The sequence below is a fragment of the Lontra canadensis genome, unplaced genomic scaffold (genome assembly GCF_010015895.1).
Source record: "Lontra canadensis isolate GAN:19392208 unplaced genomic scaffold, GSC_riverotter_1.0 scaffold60, whole genome shotgun sequence".
NCBI lineage: Eukaryota > Metazoa > Chordata > Mammalia > Carnivora > Mustelidae > Lontra > Lontra canadensis.
Genome location: NW_022631054.1, coordinates 7292275 through 7313655, shown reverse-complemented (window position 1 = coordinate 7313655; position 21381 = coordinate 7292275). Strand labels below are relative to the sequence as shown.

The following is a 21381-nucleotide window of genomic DNA, read 5'->3' as shown; positions in this document are numbered from 1 at the left end:
GGGTTGGCATCTCTGTGGCATCCCTGAGAGCTGCGCCCGTTTGTAAAAAAGAGGTGTATATATCATTTTCGTTAAAAAATATAAAAGACATCAGAATTTTTAAAAACTGGAAAATCTAAATCAGCGGTGTAAGATAATAATCTACCCTTAGTTCAGTTTCTTCTAGCAATGCGCCAGCTTAGGTCCCAGCAAAGGAGATGAAGAGGACCCAAGAAAGAAGACTAAGAGATAATGAGTGAGACAGACTTAAATGCAGAAGAGTTTGGATGTGCAAAATCAAGAGAAGAAAATGTTTCGAGACGTGGAGAATGATCCACTGTATAAATGCTAATGAGAAGTAGGATGATAACTAAGAATTGATCATTGGATTTATCATTGTGGAAGCTGTGAAAAAATGCCATTTTGGTGTAGTGGTAGAAGTTTGATTAAATTTAATAGGAATTTGATAAGAGTGGGATGAAAGAATGGGAAGAGAGGAAGTGTAGAAAGCAAATATAGACTGTACTTTTAAGAAGTTTGGGTTTTTAAAGATGAGTAGAAAAAGAAGATAGGGAAAATGTATTGGAGGTTTGAGGAGAGAAAAGGAATACTATATTACATTGATTCTAATAGACTTTTTGTATTTTAGCATCCTTGATTCCTTTTCCTTTCTCTTTGTCTCATTGTATGTTCTATGAAAGCACAATTTTTTTTTTTTTGCGATATTGTGACCTATAATAAGAAATATATATTTAATCCTCAACCCCATTTCTGGCAGAGTTCCTAAAACTCTTGGAATTTCCTAAATGATAATGGTGTTCTTTGTTATATTAATGAAGTGCTTTTGGACTGTACCTAAGGATGGGAGCTGGCTACCAGGAGAACCAGCCATATGGTTAGAGGGTTGGAACGTTCTGTCCCAACTCCTGTACTTCTGAGGAGGGGAGAGAGGCTGGTAGTTGAATCAATTGCCAGTGACCATTAATTTAATCAATCATGCCTATGTAATGAAGTCTCCATAAGAACTCAAAGGATGGGATTCAGAGACTTTCTGGGTTGGTGAACACATGGAGGTACAGGGAGAGTGATGACCTGGAAAGGGCATGGAAGCTCTTTACCCCTTTCCCATACTTTGCCTTATGCATCCCTTCCATCTAGATGTTCCTGAGTTATATATCCTTTTCTAATAAACTGGTAACCTAGAAAATAAAGTGGTTTCTCCAAGTTCTATAAGCTGCCTAGCAAATTGGTCAAACCCAAGGAGGGGTTGTTGGAACCTCCAATCTATAGCCAGTAGGTCAAAAGCACAGGTGACAACCTGGACTTGTGATTGGCATCTGAAGTTGGGGGAGAGGACCAAGCACGTCTATAGTTTTATCTCCATAAATATGTCATGGAATGTGTGTTGTTTGTTTCCCATAACTATGAATCTATTTCTGTTCTGATTGCTCCTTTGTTTTGTTTTTCAGATTCCACATTTAAGTGAAATCATATGGTATTTGTCTTTCTGTGACTGATTTAACTTAGCATAATACTGTCTAGGTCCATTCATGTTGTCACAAATGGCAAGATTTCATTCTTTTAAATGACAAATATTCTATATTCTTGTGTGTGTGTGTGTGTGTGTGTGTGTACACACACACGCACACACTACATTTTCTTTATCCATTCACCTGTTGGGCACTTAGGTTGCTTCCATTATCTTGGCTATTGTAAACAATGCTGCAGTGAATCTTGGGGTGCATATGTCTCTTCAAATTGGTGTTTGTGTTTTGGTTTTTGGTTTTTGTTTCAGATAAGTACCTAGAGGTAGTATTGCTGGATCACATAGTAGTTCTATTCTTAATTTTTGACGAATCTCCATACTGTTTTCCATTGTGGCTGCACCACTTTACGTTCCCACCAATGGTGTATAAAGGTTCCATTTTCTCTGCATTCTTGCCAACACTTGTTATTTATTTTTTTAATAATATCTAATCCACAGGTGTGAGGTGATCTCATTGTGGTTTTGATTTGCATTTCTCTGATGATTAGTGATGTTGAGCATTTATTCATGTACTTGTGGGCCTCGTGAGTTTGGAAATGTTCCTTCCTCTTTAATTTTTTGGAATAATCTGAAAAGGAGAAGTACTAACTTCTCTTTAAATGTTTGGTAGATTTCACCTATGAAGCTATCTGGTCCTAGAATTTTGGGGTTTTTTTGGTGGGGGGTAAAAATAGTGATTCAATTTCATCACTTGTATTTGTCTATTCAGATTTTCTATTTCTCCATGAATCAGTTTTGGCAAGTTGTATGTTCCTAGGAATTTGTCCATTTCTTCTAGGTTTTCCAATTTGTTGGCAATAATTGTTCTTGGTAAGTCCCTTATGATCCTTTGTATTTCTGTACTGTCAGTTACAACTTCTTTTTCATTTCTGGTTTTGTTTTGGCTCTTTTTTTTTCTTGATGAGTCTGCATAGAGGTTTATCAATTATGTTTATCTTCTCAAAGAACCAGCTTTTCATTTCAGTGATCTTTGCTATTTTTTAATCTCTATTTCATTTATTTCTGCCCTTAGGTCCTTTATTCTTCTAAATTTGGGTTTTGCTTATTCTTCTTTTTCTAGTTCCTTTAGGTGTAAAGTTATTTGCTTCGGATTTTTTTGTTTGTTTCTTGAGGTATGCCTGTATCAACATGAATTCCCCTTTTAGAACAACAATTACCACATGTGTAAGGTTTTTCTTCAGTGTGGATTCTGATGTATATGAAGATTTGCATTTTGGCTGAAGCTCTTACCATGCACAACATACTTATTGGGTTCCTCTCTTGCCTGCACTCTGATGGATGTGAAGTTTTGAGTTATCACAAAAACCTTTACCTCTCTTCACACATTTAGAGGGCCCTTCCCCTATGTAATCTCTGAAGAACTTGAAAACCTATATTCTACCTGAGGCTCTTGTCAGAGGTTTCTAACCATATGGATTCTCTGATGAATATAAAAATTTGAGTTAGCACTGAATCTTTTCTGCATCCCTCACCTTTAAATTTTTTTTTCTTCTCAGGAGAACATGAAGAATTATGTTACAACTGAAGCATTTACCATATGTATCGTATTTCTAGTTTCTTTGCTGTGTGAATTCCCTCATTATAGCAAAGATCTATGCCCTGTTTGAATCCCCAACATGTTAATCAGACTTTAAGGTTTCTGTGTGACCTTTCTAATGAGCTCAATACTCACTGAAGCATTTACCACACTTGCTACACTAATACATATTCCCTGTGTGGAAAGAGGGGAAAATCAGAGAACAGCAAAATTGGGGTGGGAATGAAAAATAAAATCACTGGACAAAAATACTTCAATGGCTACTTGAATAGCAGAAGAGAAGAGTGGGAAAATGCTTGGATCTCAGTTAACTAGATTACCAGGTCAAAGAAGTCTTAGATTGTAAGATAGAAAACAAAAAGAGTGAAATATGAGAGAGAAGATAACAGATGCAGAAGGCAAGTAAAGGAAATTTTACACGTAACAGGCACTCCAGAAGAAAATACTGGAATACTTAGCAAAGAAATCTTTCTAAGTTGAGCAGTTGAAGAAAAGCACAAAAATTATCTCAGTATTGAAAGAAAAGGACAGAGAATAAAGTAATGAGAAAAATTAGGGGAATCAGGAAGTGCATATAATAGAAATACATGTAACAGTTTCCAAAAAGAGAAACTAGAGAAGCAATAACCCAGAGAAGCAATAAATAAAGCAATAGTTGAAAAAATATTGGTGGAAGTACTTTCTTCCTTTCATTTTAATGTATTTTATAATGAGCACGTATTTATTCAGAAAAATCCACCATAGAGGAAATTAAACAATATGCTGGCTTTTCAGAATTATTTTAGAAGATCAAAATCCTCATTAAAAATGGGCAACGAATATAAGCAGTCAATTCTTAGAGGAAATACAAATTACCAATAAGTAACAGATACTCAGCTTCCTAGCTTATTGAATAGTGCAATTTAAAACAATAGTAAAGTTGGGGCACCTGGACGGCTCCAACAGCTGATTGTCTGCCTTTGGCTCAGGTCATGATCCCAGGGTCCTGGGATCAATTCCCTATACCTGGCTCCCTACTCAATGGAGAGCCTTCTTCTCTACCTCTCTCTCTGCCCCTCCCCCACTCACTCTCACTCTAAAATAAGTAATTTTTTAAATTTTATTCCTACTATTAAGTAGGAAGATACCTGTTGATGTTAGAGAAACAAGAGAGAAGAACTTAGGTTCCTGACACCATGGTGTACAACATCAGACCTAGACTAACTGTATTTAAGGTTTTTGTCATAAGAGAAATAAATTTCTGTTTTGTTTGGTTAAACAAAACAAAAATTGTTTTGGCAATTTCTACTATAAACAGTTGGAACTAGTCCTAATTAAAATATTCAACCTATTCTCTGGCCCAGGAAGCAAATTTTTAAATAATCAAGAAACAGCTTTGTTATGTCTCTTTTCATTTACCCACTCATGGAACAAATATCCAAGAGGTCCATAATTTAGAGTTCAGATAACTTTGAGCAGAATTTCCAAGGGAGAGATGACATTATTAAACATGTGGAGGCTGCAAACCAGGGAAGCATTTGCTGTAGAGAACAGCATCAGTGATCCTGGGGTGATCCCTACAGATGTCTCAACTTATCTTGTGAGAAACCATAAAACAATGACAAGGAGATGTTAATGTAAGGATTTGAGAGCTCAGGGTAATACTGAATTACAGAACTATTGAATTCTGACAATGTCATTGTCTGAAACCAACTGATTTTTCCTTTTCCTCTTTTTAAAACTTCTAGTATAACTAAAATGATGCCAACAGAACTCTGAGCAAGCTGTTTTCTTGAAGACTGTTAGCTTAATACTGTTTATCCCATAAAGTCCAGTTTACTAACTATGACCCCAGTTTGATTCCAAACTTCCTAGGGCCTAGAATAAGATACAGTGTAGGAGGCTTAACAACAGCAAGAAATACGTAATAGCATAATGGTTGAGCTTAATAAGCACTGCAATCAGACATATCTGGCCTGGAGTCTCCCATTGTCAAATTGTGGGATCTCAGACAAGTTTTAGAAGCCTCCTAAGCCTCAATTCCCTCATCAGGGATAGTAATGGATATATAGATTTAATCATAGAAGTGCTTAGCACAATGCCTGGCACATAACACTCACTCAGTAAATAAGAAAAGAGTTATCGTAAGATTCGCATTGTCCATAAGAAAATTTTATGTGTAGCTCAGAACACCTCCAGAGGTAATCTACCATAACTCCAAAAAATGTCCAGGTTTTACCAGTTCATGTAGAACATGGAGTCACATTTACAATATTCACCATTCTGCTGGTTCATGTGGAAACCCCACCCCTGCCGGCTCTTCTCCCCCTTCCATCTAATTATGCAAATTCTCCAGCAGTGTTTGCATAAACAAAGCTTTTCCTTCCAGATGATATCCATATCATTCTTTCCTCTGGCCTCTTTGGTGATGTTTTCAATTAAGGGCTCCACTGCCTTCTTAAATACATGGAGATTCCTCTCCATTATTTTCACATTTTCCTTAAAATGTATTTAATTTTTTGGTTCTCCCTTTCTAAAAAGGGCACCATACCGTATGTAAGCTGTGGGGACTTGTCTTTTCACTTAATATCGTGCTAAGAGTCACCCATGTTGCATGTCATTGTGGCTCATTTCTTTTGGCTGTTACACATTGTCCACACTCTTCTGATGATGGGCACCTGGATACTTTCTAGGTTTAGGCTTTGCTATTGTGAAAGTACTAGAAAGTATACTCTTCCTCAAATGTGTGAGAGCTTCTCTTGGCCTACCCCTAGGAGTGGTATAGTTAGGTGTGAATGTTACATGTTACTTCATATATTTTATTTTTTATATCTAATGCTTTCATTTTTTTAATGATCTCCTCTCCTGCTTCATTGTCCCTTATTTCTTTCAGCATATTTATCATGCTTATTTTAAATTCTTGGTGTGTTCATCCCACTAAGTCTGCTTCAGAGATATGTTTATGTTATGCACTTAAAGGCCTGAATTACACACGCACAACTATTTATAGTGGTCATCTCTGAATGATTCAGATTATTAAAAAAAAAAAAAAAAGTCAGTTCAACTGACCTGGACAGCATTTCATTTTATTTTATTATATAAAATGTAGAAAGCCTTGACCTAGAAAAAAAGGGGAAGAGACTTAATAGAAACTTTAGAATCTTCTTAAGAAAGCAATGATTGCTGAAAGATACCTTTTGCTCCAGCCACGCTGAGCAAGTGTCTTCTTGGCAATTTGCAGCACAGTTCCAGAGATCATATAATCCCAGATTCTTCCCACTCACCCCTGAATGATTTGAGTGGTTAGAATTTTGAGGAAATATGGAAAGAACCAAAGTAAGAACATTCTCCATGAAAGCCAAGCTCAAAGACTGGTCCTCTTTCATTCTGCTGAGTACATTAGGAGCAGGAAGGATTAAAGTTCCCGAAGAAGGCATACCCTTCTGTTCATTTCACTTTTTTGGCCTGGGGCTCTAGAATGGAGCTGGGCATCCCACCGCCCTTCCTCCACTCACAGATATCTGCATAGCTGCATGTCCGGCATTTCCAAGCCTCCTCCACATCAACCCCTTGAGGCTCTCGGTGGCCCATCCAGTAGGCCATATAGTGCTGCACTTTGCTTTTAACCTCGTTCTCTTCAAAAGCCACCATCATTGTACCCAGCACAGTGGCAGTCTCTTGGTGGATATATTCAATCTTCAGGATATCGATAACTGGGAGGTCAGACAGGGTTAGAGACAAGAAGACTAACTCCATGAGGTCGCCCAGGGACTTCACAGAGAAGCCTCCCTGCCGGGCGTGCTTCAGCACTGACGGTCCCAGTGGCTTGTCTGGACATAATTTTGTATGGTGGATTAGGCTAGCGCTGGTCACTTTCCCTTGAACCATGGCATCAAAGATATATTTGTACAGGCTGACTTGAAAACAGTCTTTTTTTTTCTGGGCTTCCAGAGGGAGCAGAGGGCGCCTGCGTGTCTTCAGGTCAGCCAGTTCCAGTTCCCCCTTGGCTGTATAGCGCAGCTCATCAATTACTCCAACGAGCAGCACACCCGCCACTTCTCCAAACACTGGAAACTCTCTGACGCGTCCCTCTGACTGCAAGACAGGAATCATTGATAATATATTCAGAAATTTAACTGCCCAAGCATCTTCTTTAGTAGTGATGGGGAGAGTCACAAGATCATGAACTTCCAGTTCTCTAGCTAGGTGGATGCTGGCACCAGCGTCCAAAACAGCTGCCTTCTCAGGAGCCAAGAAACCAGGACGCTCCTTCTCATATACCATTTGCTGTTCACACCAGTCCTGAGTAGACAGGTCAGTGACATACAAATACTTAAGGTGGAATCGCTCCATAGGTGATGAGACATCCAATCTTCTTTTCCACGTTGGTAAGCTTATGAGCTTGCCATCCTTCCCAGGGAGTTCGGAAGAAGGGCCAGGCTTGCTAAGTGAAGCACCTGACTCTTGAGTATCTTCCAGATCCAGATACTCTAGAAACTCTGAGTCACTCATGTCTGAGAACCCTGAGGCCTCCGCTGACACCTCTTCCCCAGTCTCTGCCATGGCACAAAGCCCTGCATATCCTGTTAAAGAAATGTATTATCCAAATAAATAATTTCTCCGAAGCACTGTGAAATTCTGATAAGGTTAAAAGAATCGTGGCTATTTACATTCTTTAAAGAAGCTTATCTTCTTTTTAATTTAAATTCAATTAGCCAACATGTAGTACATCATTAGTTGCAGATGTAGTATTCAGTAATAGAAGGCTATCTATTTATGATCAATTAGTAATGTAACAGAGTTGCCTTGGCCTCAATTTCTTCATTTAAGAGGAGATTTGAGGGGGCGCCTGGGTGGCTCAGTGGGTTAAGCCTCTGCCTTTGGGCTCAGGTCCTGATCTCAAGGTCTTGGGATCAAACCCTGCATCAGGCTCTCTGCTCAGCAGGGAGCCTGCTTCCCACCCACCTCTCTCTGCCTGCCTCTCTGCCTACTTGTGATCTGTCAAATAAATAAATAAGATCTTTAAAAAAAAAAAAAAAAGAGGAGATTTGAGGTTTGCCTTTTCTGCTGCAAAATTCTACTGACTTGGGACATTATTTCATTATTTTAAGTGAGTATAGATCTTTGTAAATGTTGGGGTAATGTTGGTAAAACCATATCCACTTCTATGATTCCTTTGATACAAAGTCCTTGACTAGGAAACTCAATTAGAAACTGTTCTTTGAGAAAACTCAGCTCTTTTTTAAGGTAGCTCTCAGGAACACAATATGGCAAAATTCAAAGATTAAGTACAGATAAATACAAATAGATCTGCTCACACACAATGACATGAAGTAAGGAGAGAGGATGTTCACAGCAACATGCGGAAATTAGTGGCTTTTTATATTTGAGATATATCAAGGAAATGGTAAAAAGGAAAAATCTCTTGCTGGGTTCTACTTTACCCTACAGACTTTGTAAATTACCCTCCTAACATCACAGAAATTGGTGTTTCCCACTAGGTTTATTTTTTCCTTCCACAAGAAATTAGCTTACGATTAAAAATATCTGTCAATAAGCACTATAAAATACCACTATATCTGCTATACCAGTGAATATTTTATCGCACAGTTACTGAGTGCTAGCCACCGAGTGCTTTACATCCAAGACCTCACTACTCTACTGTGGGACACGTACTCTTTTTAAAAATTTGCTGCAAATAATTGCACATATACAGAGAAATAGAACAAGGAACACCTATACACATACCACGTAGACAAACAACTGTTGACATGTTGCTGTATTTGCATCTTTCATGTGTGCGTTTTCTTTGGCTATTTTACTTTGGTTATTTTAAAGTAAATCGCAGATATCACAACATCTCATTTATAGATATAAATGCTTCAGCATACATTTCTAGATAAGGACATCCTCCTACATTATCTACAATGTTGTTATCACATCTAACAAAATTAATAATTCCCTAATACTACCATCGATACTCAAATTTCCCCAACTGCCCTATAATGTCTTGGGTAGCTTTTCTTTAAACCAGGAAACAAAGAACACACATTATGTTTGATTTGCTTTGTCTCTCAAACATTTTTAATCCTAAGAAATTTGTAAAGATACTCTTCTTAAGGCTTCTTCCCAACCTCACATATCTAATTTAGCGTAGAGACAAGACAAAACAAATCAAGGTGTGACCAGTCCACCAGTATTTGACTCTGGGTGTCAGTAAAATAATCTGACACAGAATTTAAACTGATGGAGGTAACTATGAGCTAAGTTTTCTCTTTGCTAATCTAATAAGCAATGAATAAATTGAATGCACCAATTCCCATATTAAAAGCTTAAGAACTGATACCTTGAAAATGGTATTATTAGTTATGGTTGTACCTAACTCATTTTTAAATAGTCTGAATGTCTCTAATGAAAGGTAACATAGATATAGCTGGAAGAAAAGTTATTTGCAATGAACAAAAGTAATACAATGTGAAGACTTCTGCTTCTATCTTATACAGTTATTGCTTTATAAGATACTTTAATAGTAATACAACACAGAATCTACACATTTGTACAAGTGTCTTAAATTATAAATGTGCCTTAGGTGATGACTGTTTCAAAATGAGTAATGTTAGTTGGACTATGAAGTCCCTGGGAGAGAATCGACCCTCTGTCAAGAAACTGAAGTTAAATGGCAATTAACATGTACACCTGGGGTGTTTTCCCCCCTAGTGGGAGGGCACTAAATCCAAATCAACTGACCTTGAAAGTTTTTTTGTTTTTTGTTTTTTGTTTTTTTTTTTCAAATATTTAGACCTGGGCTGTCCAATATGTAGCCATCAGCCACATGTGGCTATTTTTTTTTTTTAAAGATTTTATTTACTTATTTGACAGAGATCATAAGTAGGCAGAGAGGCAGGCAGAGGGGAGGGAGGGAAGCAGGCTCCCTCCCATGATCCTGAGATCATGACCTGAGATCATGACCTGAGCCAAAGGCAGAACCTTAACCCACTGAGCCACCTAGGTGCCCCACATGTGGCTATTTAAATTAAGTAAAATAACATAAAGTTTATGTATTTATTTATTTTTAAGACTTTACTTATTTGACAGAGAGAGAGAGAGAGAACGAACTCAAGCAGAGGGAGAAGCAGGCCCTCCACTGAGCAGGGAGCCCCATGTAGGACTCAACCTGAGCCAAAGGCAGCTGCTTAACTGACTGAGCCACTCAGGTGTCCCTAAAATAAAATAAAATTTAAAACCCCATTTTTCTCTTGCATTAGGCACATCTCAAGTGCTCAAAAGCTACATGTGGCTAGTGGGTACTACATCATAAGGCAAAGATACAGAACATTACACTGACCACAGAAAGTTCTATTGAACAGCACCGTTTTAGATTAATTCATGTGTGACTATTAACTGCCAAAGGGAGAGTAAGCTCCTGGAAGGTATGGACTTTGTATTTATTTTACATACGGAGAATAGGGTAGCCCTGAACAGGTTAAGCGAAATATTTTGTAGAGAAGACACAAAAAGGGGGCATTCTCTGTGGAATTATTCATCTAAAAGAAGAAAACAATACACTGGTGATGGACAATTTAGACTCAGATGTGTTGCCTGGACTTCCCTACGCAGAAAAAAATCCAGGCAATGCAGTACACTGTGTCCCTAATGCAAGTCTATATCTTTCTGACATGAGATGATTTTACATGGCACAAAGGTCAACATTTTTAGACTTATCTCAGAATATAAAGCTATTAGAGTTTCCATCAAATCATAATTTCATAGAGAGTATTTCTTAGGACAAATCTGGTTTTTAAATAAATGAAAGTATAAAACTTAAAATATGAAAATAACAATACAGGTAGTACATAGGAATGGTAACAATTATTAGGTGGTAAGTGAATGAAACGAAATGTTCAGGAAATAGAACAATGGCAAGAGTCTGGAGTTCTATGGATCTACATTCTAAATCCTATCCTGACTAGGTAAGTTGTATTTAGTAAGATGCTCTTGCCTTATGAGTATTCTTCGGCAAGTTTTTCCTTTTCCTGAAGCTACTGCCACTTTGGAGCACTCCTTCTGACCCTACTCAGCTACCCAAAATAATGATAAAACATTATATACATACTAACATTCAACAAATGTGGAGCTCCCTTCCCTTCCCAAGGAAGAGATAGTCTATCTATTCCCTCTGACAAATGAAATTAAACTTTAGGAAAGAGGAAACTTCTACTACCCTGGGAGATGGCTGATCTTTCTCTTCACCAGAAAGTGCAGAATGCTAAAATGACACGGTCAGGGGAGGAGAAAAGAGCTCTGAAAAACCAGGTCTGCATTGAAGAATCCAGATCAGCAACTCTGCGCATGCTGTGGTAGAACGGAGACTTTTGGTCCTTTCTCACCTGACCAGTCCCTCACAGTGCGGCGTTTCCTCCTCTCTGATCCACTCGACACAGGCTGTTGCTCATCCCAGATGCGAGGTAACGCTTGCCTCGCTCCTGGATCAAATTCTCCATGACTTCGTTTACCCCGCAACCCGGATGTAGTTACTTAATCCAATCTTTGCTCCCTGCAAGCAAGAGTCAAAAATAACCAAAGCCCCCCAGGAGCTCCAAAATCAGGTCCATCTTCCAGCCCCAAACCTCAGCCCAGGTGCTCCGCAGACCTCAGGTGAAAGGCTTTTCTTCTTTGATGGGTTCCTGGCTACCTGTGGGGCTGCCACGACCTTCACCCTCAACATCCTGACTTGTGGGCTCCGAGAGTCTTACCTTCAGCCCGGACCTTTCCAAGAGCCCCAAACCACTGTCGGCCCAGGAATTCCACGCCTGCCCTAAAGTTTACTGAGCACTCCCTACAATGTCTTGGGGGAGTGGGAAATGACAGCAAGGGGTCGCCGGCTTGGCAAGGGGTTCCAGTGGACCTCCGTGAAAGGTCCAGAAGCCTGGCCTGCGAAGGCAAACACAAGCCGCTGCCCGGGCCGCTCCCAGCCGGGGACCGCGGCGACAGCGGGGACAGACGCCTGCGCTCCACACCGCATCCCCTCAGCTCCCCACCCCCATTCCTCGACCTTGTCCTATCCTTGGTTACTCCTCCGAACCCCGGACTCTTCCCGGCTCCTCCGCGGCCTCGCAACTGCTCCCGGGCGCTGCCCCTTACCTGCCCGCAGAGCTTGAGCAGCCGAGTAGGCACAGAACCCGGGAGGAAGATACACCCAGAATGCTCAGCGGCCGCCTGAGACTCGCCCCCTCCCAGAGGCCTCAGCGGCGGCTCCTGGTCGTCGCGAGTGCCAGAGCGCCCCGGACTCCCTCTCGCGGCGGGGTAGAGTAGGGGGCTAAGGTGAGCGGCCGCTTTGGGGCGGGCGGTCCCCGCGCGCCGCTGGCCTTGCGTCTGGCTTAAATCGGGACGGAACGGCGCTGTCGCCTGACCCGGAAGCCCTCACTGCGGTGGGGCTCCTGGCTACCTCCAAGCCAGGGTCCGAGAGACGTGTGCGCGCGTCCCTGTACCCCAGTGCACCGGCCTCTGTCGGTTCAGTGCTGCGGTCTAGGCTTTGTCTCCTGGGTTCAGCACCGCCTTTGCTTCTCGCGCCAGCGTTCCCCGCTGAGAACAGCCACGAGCTCCCTTTGCAAAGATGCTGGCGCCCGTCTTGTAACCCTTTAACACAGCTATATTCTGAAATAGAAAATAAAGGTAAATATTAAGTATTGAAAAGATACGTCATCCTTAGGTCAAAAATAGAAAAGTGACTGTTGCTTTCCAAATACACCCCCAACGCCCCTTCCTGAGGAAAAGCACTAGCCTGACTTTTAGGACAGTCACTTCCTTGCTTTACAGTTTTATCACACGTGGGAAACTTGATTTACAATAAAGGTGGCATCGCATAGCAAAGGAGAAAAAAGATGGTCTTTTCAATGAACGTTCTGTGACAATAGGGTATCCTTATTAAAAAATATATATGAAATGAGACCTCTTATCTTACTTCCTCACCAAAATCATTTCCAGGAGTATTAAAGTCCTAAACGTGAAAAACTAAACTAGAAAGCTTTTATTTTTTTCGGATCTTATTTTATTTGAGGGAGAAACAGATTGAGAAAAGGAGTGAGAGGAGTGGCAGAGGGAGAGCAGACTCCCTGCTGAGCAGAGACACCCCCCCCACCCCCCCACCCCGCCCAGGGGACTGGATCCCAGGACTCTGGGATCAGGACTTGAGCCCAAGGCAGACGCTTAACCAACTAAGCCACCCAGGCACCCTAAAGCTTTTAGAATATAATACAGTAAACTATTGTTTGGACTTCAAAATAGGCAAAGATTTCTTAAAAATAAAATAAAGAAGGGGCACCTGGTGGCTCAGTGGGTTAAAGCCTCTGCCTTCAGCTCAGGTCATGATCCCAGGGTCCTGGGATGGAGGCCCGCATCGGGCTCTCTGCTCAGCGGCGAGCCTGCTTCCTCCTCTCTCCCTCTCTGCCTACTTGTGATCTCTGTCTGTCAAATAAATAAATAAAATCTTTAAAAAAAATAAAAAATAAAATAAAGAATACTAGAAAGGACAGTTGGGTAAATTAAATGTGACTTGTATATTAGATAATAGTTATCAATTATGAGTACCCTGGGTGTGATAATGATTTTGTGGTTGTGTAGGAAAACATCCTTGATCTCAGAAATATGAAAGTTGAGGACAATATTTTTAATCAAGTGAAATGAGTAGGTATTGCTGGGTTGAGGCTGGAGAAGGTTTCTGCCTCCTCCCCAGTATAATCTTCTGTAGCCAAAATGTAACTTCCAAAGTCAGGAAAGTCTCTCTCAACCTTTCAATGTATCTTCAAACTAAGTTTGCAGTGCAGGTTATGCTGCTTGGGGGAGTGAAGCAGAAGAGATTCCCAAGCAGGAGGACCATGTTCCCCAAAGCTTTCATTCTCAGCACTGGAGGACTCAAATTTTAGAAAGTGATACCCTTTCCCCAAAAGGCTATTCTAAGAAGTGTGGGCATTTAAGGCCCATTCCTATACAAAACTCACTGATACAGTTCATCCATCTCCAAGGATATCTGTAACCATGGAAATACTGTTAGACTCAAATGATCTGTTTGTCTCTCTTTCCATCTCTCCTTCCTTCCTCTTTCAGAGCACAGGATTTGTACCTCTAACATCACACTGATTATAATCTACCAAATAAGAGTCTATATGATAAAAGTGTTTCTCTGTATGGTTACTCTCTAGAGCTGCACTGTCAAGTGAAGTAACCACTAGCCACATCAGGTTCTCTTGAGCACTGGAAATGTGGCTAGTCCAGAACGATCTACTCTAACTACAAAATACTAGATTTTGAAAACTTAGTACAAAAAAAAAGAGACAATAACACATGATTTTTATATTAATTACATGTTGAAATTATAACATTTTTTATATATTGGGTCCAAATGAATATATTTTTAAATTAATTTTACTTATTTTTATTATATTAATGTAGCTGCCGGAAAATTTTAAATTACCTATGTGGTTTACATTTGTGTTGTGGCTCACACTGTATTTCTCTTGGACGTGCTGCTCTAGGGCATCAGAGCCTAAGGGCAGGGAATTCATTTTGCTCGTTTGTGTTCCTCACAGGTGCTAGAACTGTTATTAATATAATTTTTATATGCTCAAGAGAAGCCCACTGACAATATTCTGTATTTGAAAATCTTTTCTTCCACATATTAAGATCAGCCTCTCTTTCGCCAAACACCTATTTCTGGTAATACAAAAGAGCATTGCTTGCTTAGAGAGAGCCAGAGAAGATGGCTCTAAGTGATGAGATTGAGGGAGGTGGAAATGAGCTAAGGATGTCAGACTGCACTAAGAATGTAAGACTGAGGCATGGTTCTAAAAACACGCAGCTTCTGATGAAGCCTGAATCAATTAGGACTTCTTCATTTATAAGAGATTGAAAACCCAGGGTTCTACCTTCAGGTGAGGCTTGATCCAGGGATCAAATAGTGTGACCAGAATTGTCTGTCTCCATTTCTTGGATCTTCTATGTTTGCTCCATTTCCAAGTAGCCTCCCTCCTTTTCCACTGCCAGTAGCTTCCAGGAATATAACCTTCCAGATTTGTGTCTAGTGGCAAAGAAGGAAGCCTCTTTCCCTGATATCTCAAAGATAAATCCAAAAATTGTCCCCTTGACCCTGATTAATCGAACTGGGTTTATAACCTTAGCTTAGCCAGTCTTCCAGAAAACAGAGCCTAGAGCAAAGATTAGATTGTTTTTTTTTTTCTTTTTCTTTTTGGAAGTGCAAACCCATAGTAGCAAGAATAAGAAAAGGAAGTGAAACAAGCAACAACTTAAATTGAAGTGGTGCACTATTTATGGCTCTTGCTTCATGTTGACCCCATGGTCTTACATGCTGATTCCAGAGTAATATTATAAAATTAAAACTCCATGTTGTCAGTCTTTGATTTCAAAAATCCTGTAAGATAAGGCCTCTTTATTTAGTAAATTCAGCCAAAAATTCAAGTGTTGATCTCAGAAGGCATAAATTGTGTGCAGTATTCCCTGATGATGTAACACAAATTTAATCTGGGAGGATAAGTAGGAGCTAACTGAACAAAGAAATTGGGCAGAAGGAAGAAAAATAGCATAATTGAGGACCAGAAACCATGTAATATATTGAATGGAATATTTACAGGACTGTAAGATCCTAATGACTGGAGCAAAGTATGCTTGAGGGGAAATTTGGGAGCCACTGCCAGAAAAATAGGTAATGCTCTATGCCAGGTGTTCTGTATTAAGAAGAATACAGAAGGAGCATCTGGGTCACTCAACTGGTTGAGTGTAAGCCTTTGGCTCAGGTCATGATCCCAGGGTCCTGGAATAGAGCCCTGCATCCAGCTCCCTGCTCCGCAGGAAGCCTGTTCTCCCTCTCCCACTCCACTTGCTTGTGTTCCCCCTCTTGCTGTGTCTCTCACTATCAAATAAATAAGTAAAATCTGGAAAAAAGAAGAATACAGAAGATGAAGTTTATCTTCAAGTTGTGAGAACTCATTGAGGGATTTTAAGCAATGTGATGCAATTAGATTAAGTTTGATTCAATGTGTTTTGGAATGACCACTCTAGCAGCAGTGGGGAGGAGAGAAAAGTGAGTCCAAGTCTGGAAGTGAGGCAGAACTCTGAGCAGGTGGTATGCTCTGGCTGACATGCAAAATCTGGTAGAAAGAAGGAGGGCAGTGGACCTCCTGGAGGCAGAATCCCATGGTTCTGACGTGCACTGTGGGTACGGAGACAGTGCTCCCAAAGCAGGAGCCGCTCCATATGTGCAACTATTTGACTCACTGCCTGCCAGGTCTGTGGCAGAGTACCTGTGGATCAGTAAAGAAATTGGGGGAGATGTGTAGAAACACGCAGAGATGGTCCACACAGGGCTGAAGCTGGAGCAGACTCTCTTGGTCACAGCCTCTCAGCACCAGCAGTCGGCAGGCAATAAGCTTTCTGATTTGTTGGCACCCAGCTCAGAGCAGACCCAGAACCTTTCTGGAGATGAACCAAGGCAGCAAGTTGTTCAATCACCTGTCAGCCATCAGGAAAAATATCCAGGCTCTAGGTTGGGTGGCTGTGGCTCCCAAGCCTGGTCCCTACGTGAAAGAAATGAATGATGCAGCCATGTTTTATACAAACCTGGTCCTCAAGGAGTACAAAGATGTCAATGAGAAGCATGTGCACTGGATCAAAGCTTACTTGAGGATATGGACAGAGCTACAGGCTTACATTAAGGAGTTACATCCCACTGGACTGGCTTGGACCAAAACGGAGCCTGTGGCAGAAGAACTGAGTGGATTGCTATCTGGCCCCTCTGCTGGATCGGGTCTTCCTCCTCACCCCCCAAGATCCTCCACCACCCAGTTCCCCGAGTTCAGGCTCAGATGAGTCTGCTTCCCCCTCAGCAAACAAGGGGGAGAGCATCACACATTCCCTGAAAGCTGTACCTGATGACACAAAGACACAGGAACAGAATCCTGTGTCCAGATGACAGGAACCCTGCCCTGAAGGCTCAGAGTGGTCCAGTACTAAGTGGCCCCAAACTGTTCTCTGCACCTAAACCAGGAGTCAGCCCATTCCCCAGACCAACCACAAAGAAGGAGCCAGCTGTACTGGAACTGGAGGGCAAGAAGTGGAGAGTGGAAAATCACGAGAACATTCCCAACCTGGTGACTGATGACACGGAGCTGAAACAGGTGGCTTACATATACAAGTGTGTCAACACGACATTGCAAATCAAGGGCAAACTAAACTCCATTACAGTAGATGACTAAGAAACTTGGTCTGGTGCTTGATGACTTGGCAGGCATCATGGATATAATCAATAGTAGGATGTCAAAGTTCAGGTAATGCGTTAAAGGGCCAACAATTTTCATCAACAAAACAGATGGCTGCCCGTTTACCTGAGCAAGAATTCCCTGGATTGCAAGATAGTTATTGCTAAACCTTGTTTTTCAAAAGATTTTATTTATTTATTTATCTATCTATCTATCTATTTAAGAGAAGAGAGGAGAGGAGAGAGAGGGAATGAGGAGGGGATTGGGGCAGAGGGAGAGGGAGAGGGAGAGGGAGAAGTAGGCTCCCCCCTGGGCAGGACCCTGGGATCATGACCTGAGCTGAAGATAGATGCTTAACTGAGACACCCAGGCGCGCCCCAGTGCCAAATCTTCTGAGATGAATGTCCTCATTCCTGCAGAAGGCCGTGACTTTAATAAATTCCCAGTCCCTGAGCAGTTCAAGACCCTATGGAACGGGCAGAAGTTGGTCACCACAGTGACAAATTGCTGGATAAGCGAGGTGCCACTGGGTTCTTTGCCCTCTCCCTCACACCATGAGATAAACATGTATCAAGACGGTTCTTTTCTAGGTTTCCTCTACCTTTCTGCTCTTCAACTGCTTCTCTGCTTTGAGAAGCACAGCTACCTGCCTTCACTGAAATATACCTCAGGCTGAGATTTGGGGCGGGAGAGCAGGTCAGTTCATCTTCTGCAGGAAGGTGCGGCTTTTCCCTATCGGCTCAACCACACCGCCAGTCCCTCCTTAAGGAACCGCACACCAGCACTGGTGTGTCTAAGCTTTCAGCCTTTGCAGGCTATTTGACCAACAGTCTTTGGGAAGCCTAAAGCAGTCCCCGGGGATTAACAGATCAGAATGTTCACACAAGTTCATCTTTTTCTAACAATGAGCGTGAAGGTAGCAGAGGCAGGTGTGATTCTAGCGGGTTCTTCTAACTGAACTAATTTTTCACTGTTGACAAGTGAGGCAGGGGTTGCATCAGACTAAAGGCTGAAGCTGGCCAGCTAGCATTCCAAGCAGAATTGTTTCCCATAAGCATTCCTTTCATTCTGCATTCCATCCTGGCTCTGCCTGAACCTGGGAAGTACATCCTCCTGTGTCAGCCACTGTGGCAGTGCCCTGCACCTAGGCCAGTTAAAGGAGTCTTGGCCTCTTCCTTTTACTGGGATCCCTGCCCAGCACCTTCCTACAGAGATGACTTCAACAAGGGAAGGAAAAAAAAAAAAAAAAAAAAAAAGGAAAACACACCATTCCAAGGGATCTGGAATTCCTTCCTCCCTTCCATGCTGGGTGCCTGTCCTCCACCTTCACTGCCTCCTTTGCCCTGTCATGCTCAACTGCTTTTGGCTTCTGTCCGGGCACCTGAACGAAGGACTAAAATCTCAACTGCAGCTTGGTTTTAGGTCTTATGTAAGAATCTTGCACAGCACTGCTAATGTAAATACAGTTTTTCTCTCTAGGACACTTACCAAAATATGCAACTTTTTTGGTGGCAAGAGAGATTGTCCTGTGACTTCTACCCATTTCCTGAGGCCTGTGGAAATAAACCTTTATGTACTTAAAAGATATACAGAAAATAGAATAAAATTAATACCAAACTTGAAAAAAAAATGATGAGTCCAGATTCTAGAAAAACCAGTTGGAATCCCATTTAAGCAGTTAGGACATGCTAACAGCCTAATTAGAGAACTGACAATGGAAACAGAGAGGAAGATAGTAGAGATCCCAAATAGAATATATAGGACATAGTGACTGAGAGAGGTGATGGATGAGGAGAAAATTTAAACTGGAGAACTGGAAAGAGGGTGGTACCAATCACTGGACTGAGGATACAGATTTTGTTGAGAAGATTATGAGTTGGGTTTTGGACATACTTTGAGGTGACTATGGGATATCCAAATGGAGATATTCAGTAGGATGCGGACTATGATGTTCTGGAGTTCAGGAGACATTCCTAAGATACAGATGTAGATTTAAAAAGTGTTGAGATGTTAACAAAATCAGTTAGACAAAATGTGTAGCTTGGGGAAAGAACATGACTAAAGGACCCAGGCCCGGGGAAGAGCATTTACATGATCAGCAAAGGGAGACGTGCCTGTAAGATAACCAGAAAGAAGGAACAGGCAAAAATAATAGGCAAAACCAATGGACAGGCTCTAAAGTTATTAAGATCTCCTGAAGCAGTAGCAGATCTAAGAAATAAAACTTAGAATGGCAAAGAACAGTTGCATATAGCCATTAAGGGCAGGTGTTTGTAAAGCTAGGCTAAACCTGGAGAAAAAATGCTCAAAAATACAAGTAAAGGACATGAATAATTAAAGGGCACTCTCTGTTTCTTCATCTATAAAGTGGGATTTTTTTTTTAAAAAGATTTTATTTATTTGTGTGAAAGAGGGAGCACAAGCAGGGGGAGTGGCAGGCAGAGGAAGAAGCAGGATCCCTGCTGAGCAAGGAGTAAATCAAGGATTCAATCTCAGGACCCTGGGACCATGACCTAAGCCAAAAGCAGACACTTAACTGACTGAACCACCCAGGCATCCCTAAAGTGAGGAGTTCTAATTAAGTGAATTCCCAGACCCTTCCCAGTTCTAAAAATCTGATCCTATGCGCTGGTATCAAAGAGTGAGTTAGGATCTGGAATTCTATGAACAGTAACCCTTTCCGCTCTCTTGCCCCTCCAGACACCCCACCCCCCGCAAACCACCCACCCAATTCACACCATCCACACGGTTCCCATAGAAGTTCTCTGCCTACCTAGAGGTGGGCACCTGACCTGGCTGGGCCAATACGAGACTTGCCCTAGGATTTTAACGTTGGAAAGAAGAAAGAGAAGACAGTTATCTTTTTTCTGGATGATGGAAACAATATATATAAAATCTGGAGCTGATGGTAACTGTGATTTGTTACAAGGTGTTAAAAAAAAAGGCAAGACATAAAAAGCTCTTGTGAGAGATGAAGAGAAAGCTGCCTGGGTTTTCTCAAGTGCTTCAGGTCCTAGTTCAAGTCTGCTGTTAGAATGTGTTACAGCCCATGAATTACAGGATACCCCAATATCTTTCTAACAATACTCCCACTTTAAGACTTAAATCACCCCCAAATGACTTGTGTTATTTGATCAAAGAGTCTCAACTAGTCTGTTTAGCCAGAGCCCACATGGGAAAGAGGAAAGCAGGAGATGGAACTATAAAGTAGCACTAGTTACAAAGAAGGACCCAAGTGCCAGGCTTTGGTTTATCATGAGTAGTGGCAGTGGGATGGAGATAAGGGGAACTCCATTACTATTTCACAGAATCACTGAAACTGTAATACGTTTGGTAAACATTTACCAAATTGAAAAATGAACATGTACAAAGCCATGTGGTCCTAATCTTGGTGCTCAGTTTTCTCAGACATGAGCAATGCTAATTAATGCTTTCATTCATTAACGCTTATTAGAAAGTCACATCCTACCTCTTTTCTGTCTTCCTCCGTGTGTTAACTGTAACTTGCTAACATAACCATCCTGTAAAAGGCTGTGTGGTTGACCATCCATGGTACACCCTGCCACCCTGAGAACCCTGACTCAATTGTCCGTGTTCCTCCATCCCATCAGAAGGGCTGCAGCCACAATTTTACTTGCTATGACAAGTGTAATGGCCTCCTTAAAGGGACTCTCACTGATCAGGCAGCTCCAGCCTCAGAATTAGGGACTGGAGTAGTTGGTGGACAAAGAGTTTCTCCTTCTCCAGCTGAGATTTTGGTGGGCTTGGCTTCAGGAAGATGCAGATTCTTCTGTGGCTGCAGGACGGCAAGCACCACTCTTCCTGGGGCTGCAGCTCAGCTGGTACTTCTGGGCTAAGTTACTGAGACAAACGGATACTTCTTTGATGATTAAAGGGCAGTTGGTCCAGGACATGCTTCAGCATCAAGTGGGTCCTACAGTTCTCTATCTTGCTGGTAGAAAAACAGATCAGTCCAACCTCTCTATGAAGGCCAGTTTGGCAATATCCATCATAAAAATGCACATGCCCTCTAGTAAGAGATTCCAGTTCTCAAAATTTACCCTACATGTTCT

General features: G+C 41.5%; 1 protein-coding gene and 1 pseudogene across 2 annotated transcripts; one reads left to right on the top strand and one right to left on the bottom strand.

The window, feature by feature from the left end:
- Nucleotides 1-6106: 6106 nt before the first annotated feature.
- On the bottom strand, nt 6107-12260 carry EXO5 (exonuclease 5). 2 transcript variants are annotated; one of them, XM_032877422.1, is made up of 3 exons: nt 12183-12260; nt 11429-11595; nt 6107-7624 (listed from the first exon to the last, which is right to left on the bottom strand). In XM_032877422.1, exon 3 carries the CDS (start codon nt 7602-7604, stop codon nt 6489-6491), a length of 1116 nt encoding a protein of 371 aa, XP_032733313.1. In that variant the 5' UTR covers nt 7605-7624; nt 11429-11595; nt 12183-12260; the 3' UTR covers nt 6107-6488. The 2 variants fall into 2 exon arrangements, with proteins under 2 accessions (XP_032733313.1, XP_032733314.1); XM_032877423.1 differs by lacking the exon at nt 12183-12260 and adding an exon at nt 11795-11972.
- Nucleotides 12261-16387: 4127 nt separating this feature from the next.
- On the top strand, nt 16388-18319 carry LOC116879290 (annotated as a pseudogene).
- The last annotated feature ends 3062 nt before the right edge of the window (nt 18320-21381 follow it).

Bases quoted from the DNA above. Each gene is read 5' to 3' on its own strand.
- EXO5 (XM_032877422.1), bottom strand. From the start codon at position 7,604: ATGGCAGAGACTGGGGAAGAGGTGTCAGCGGAGGCCTCAGGGTTCTCA.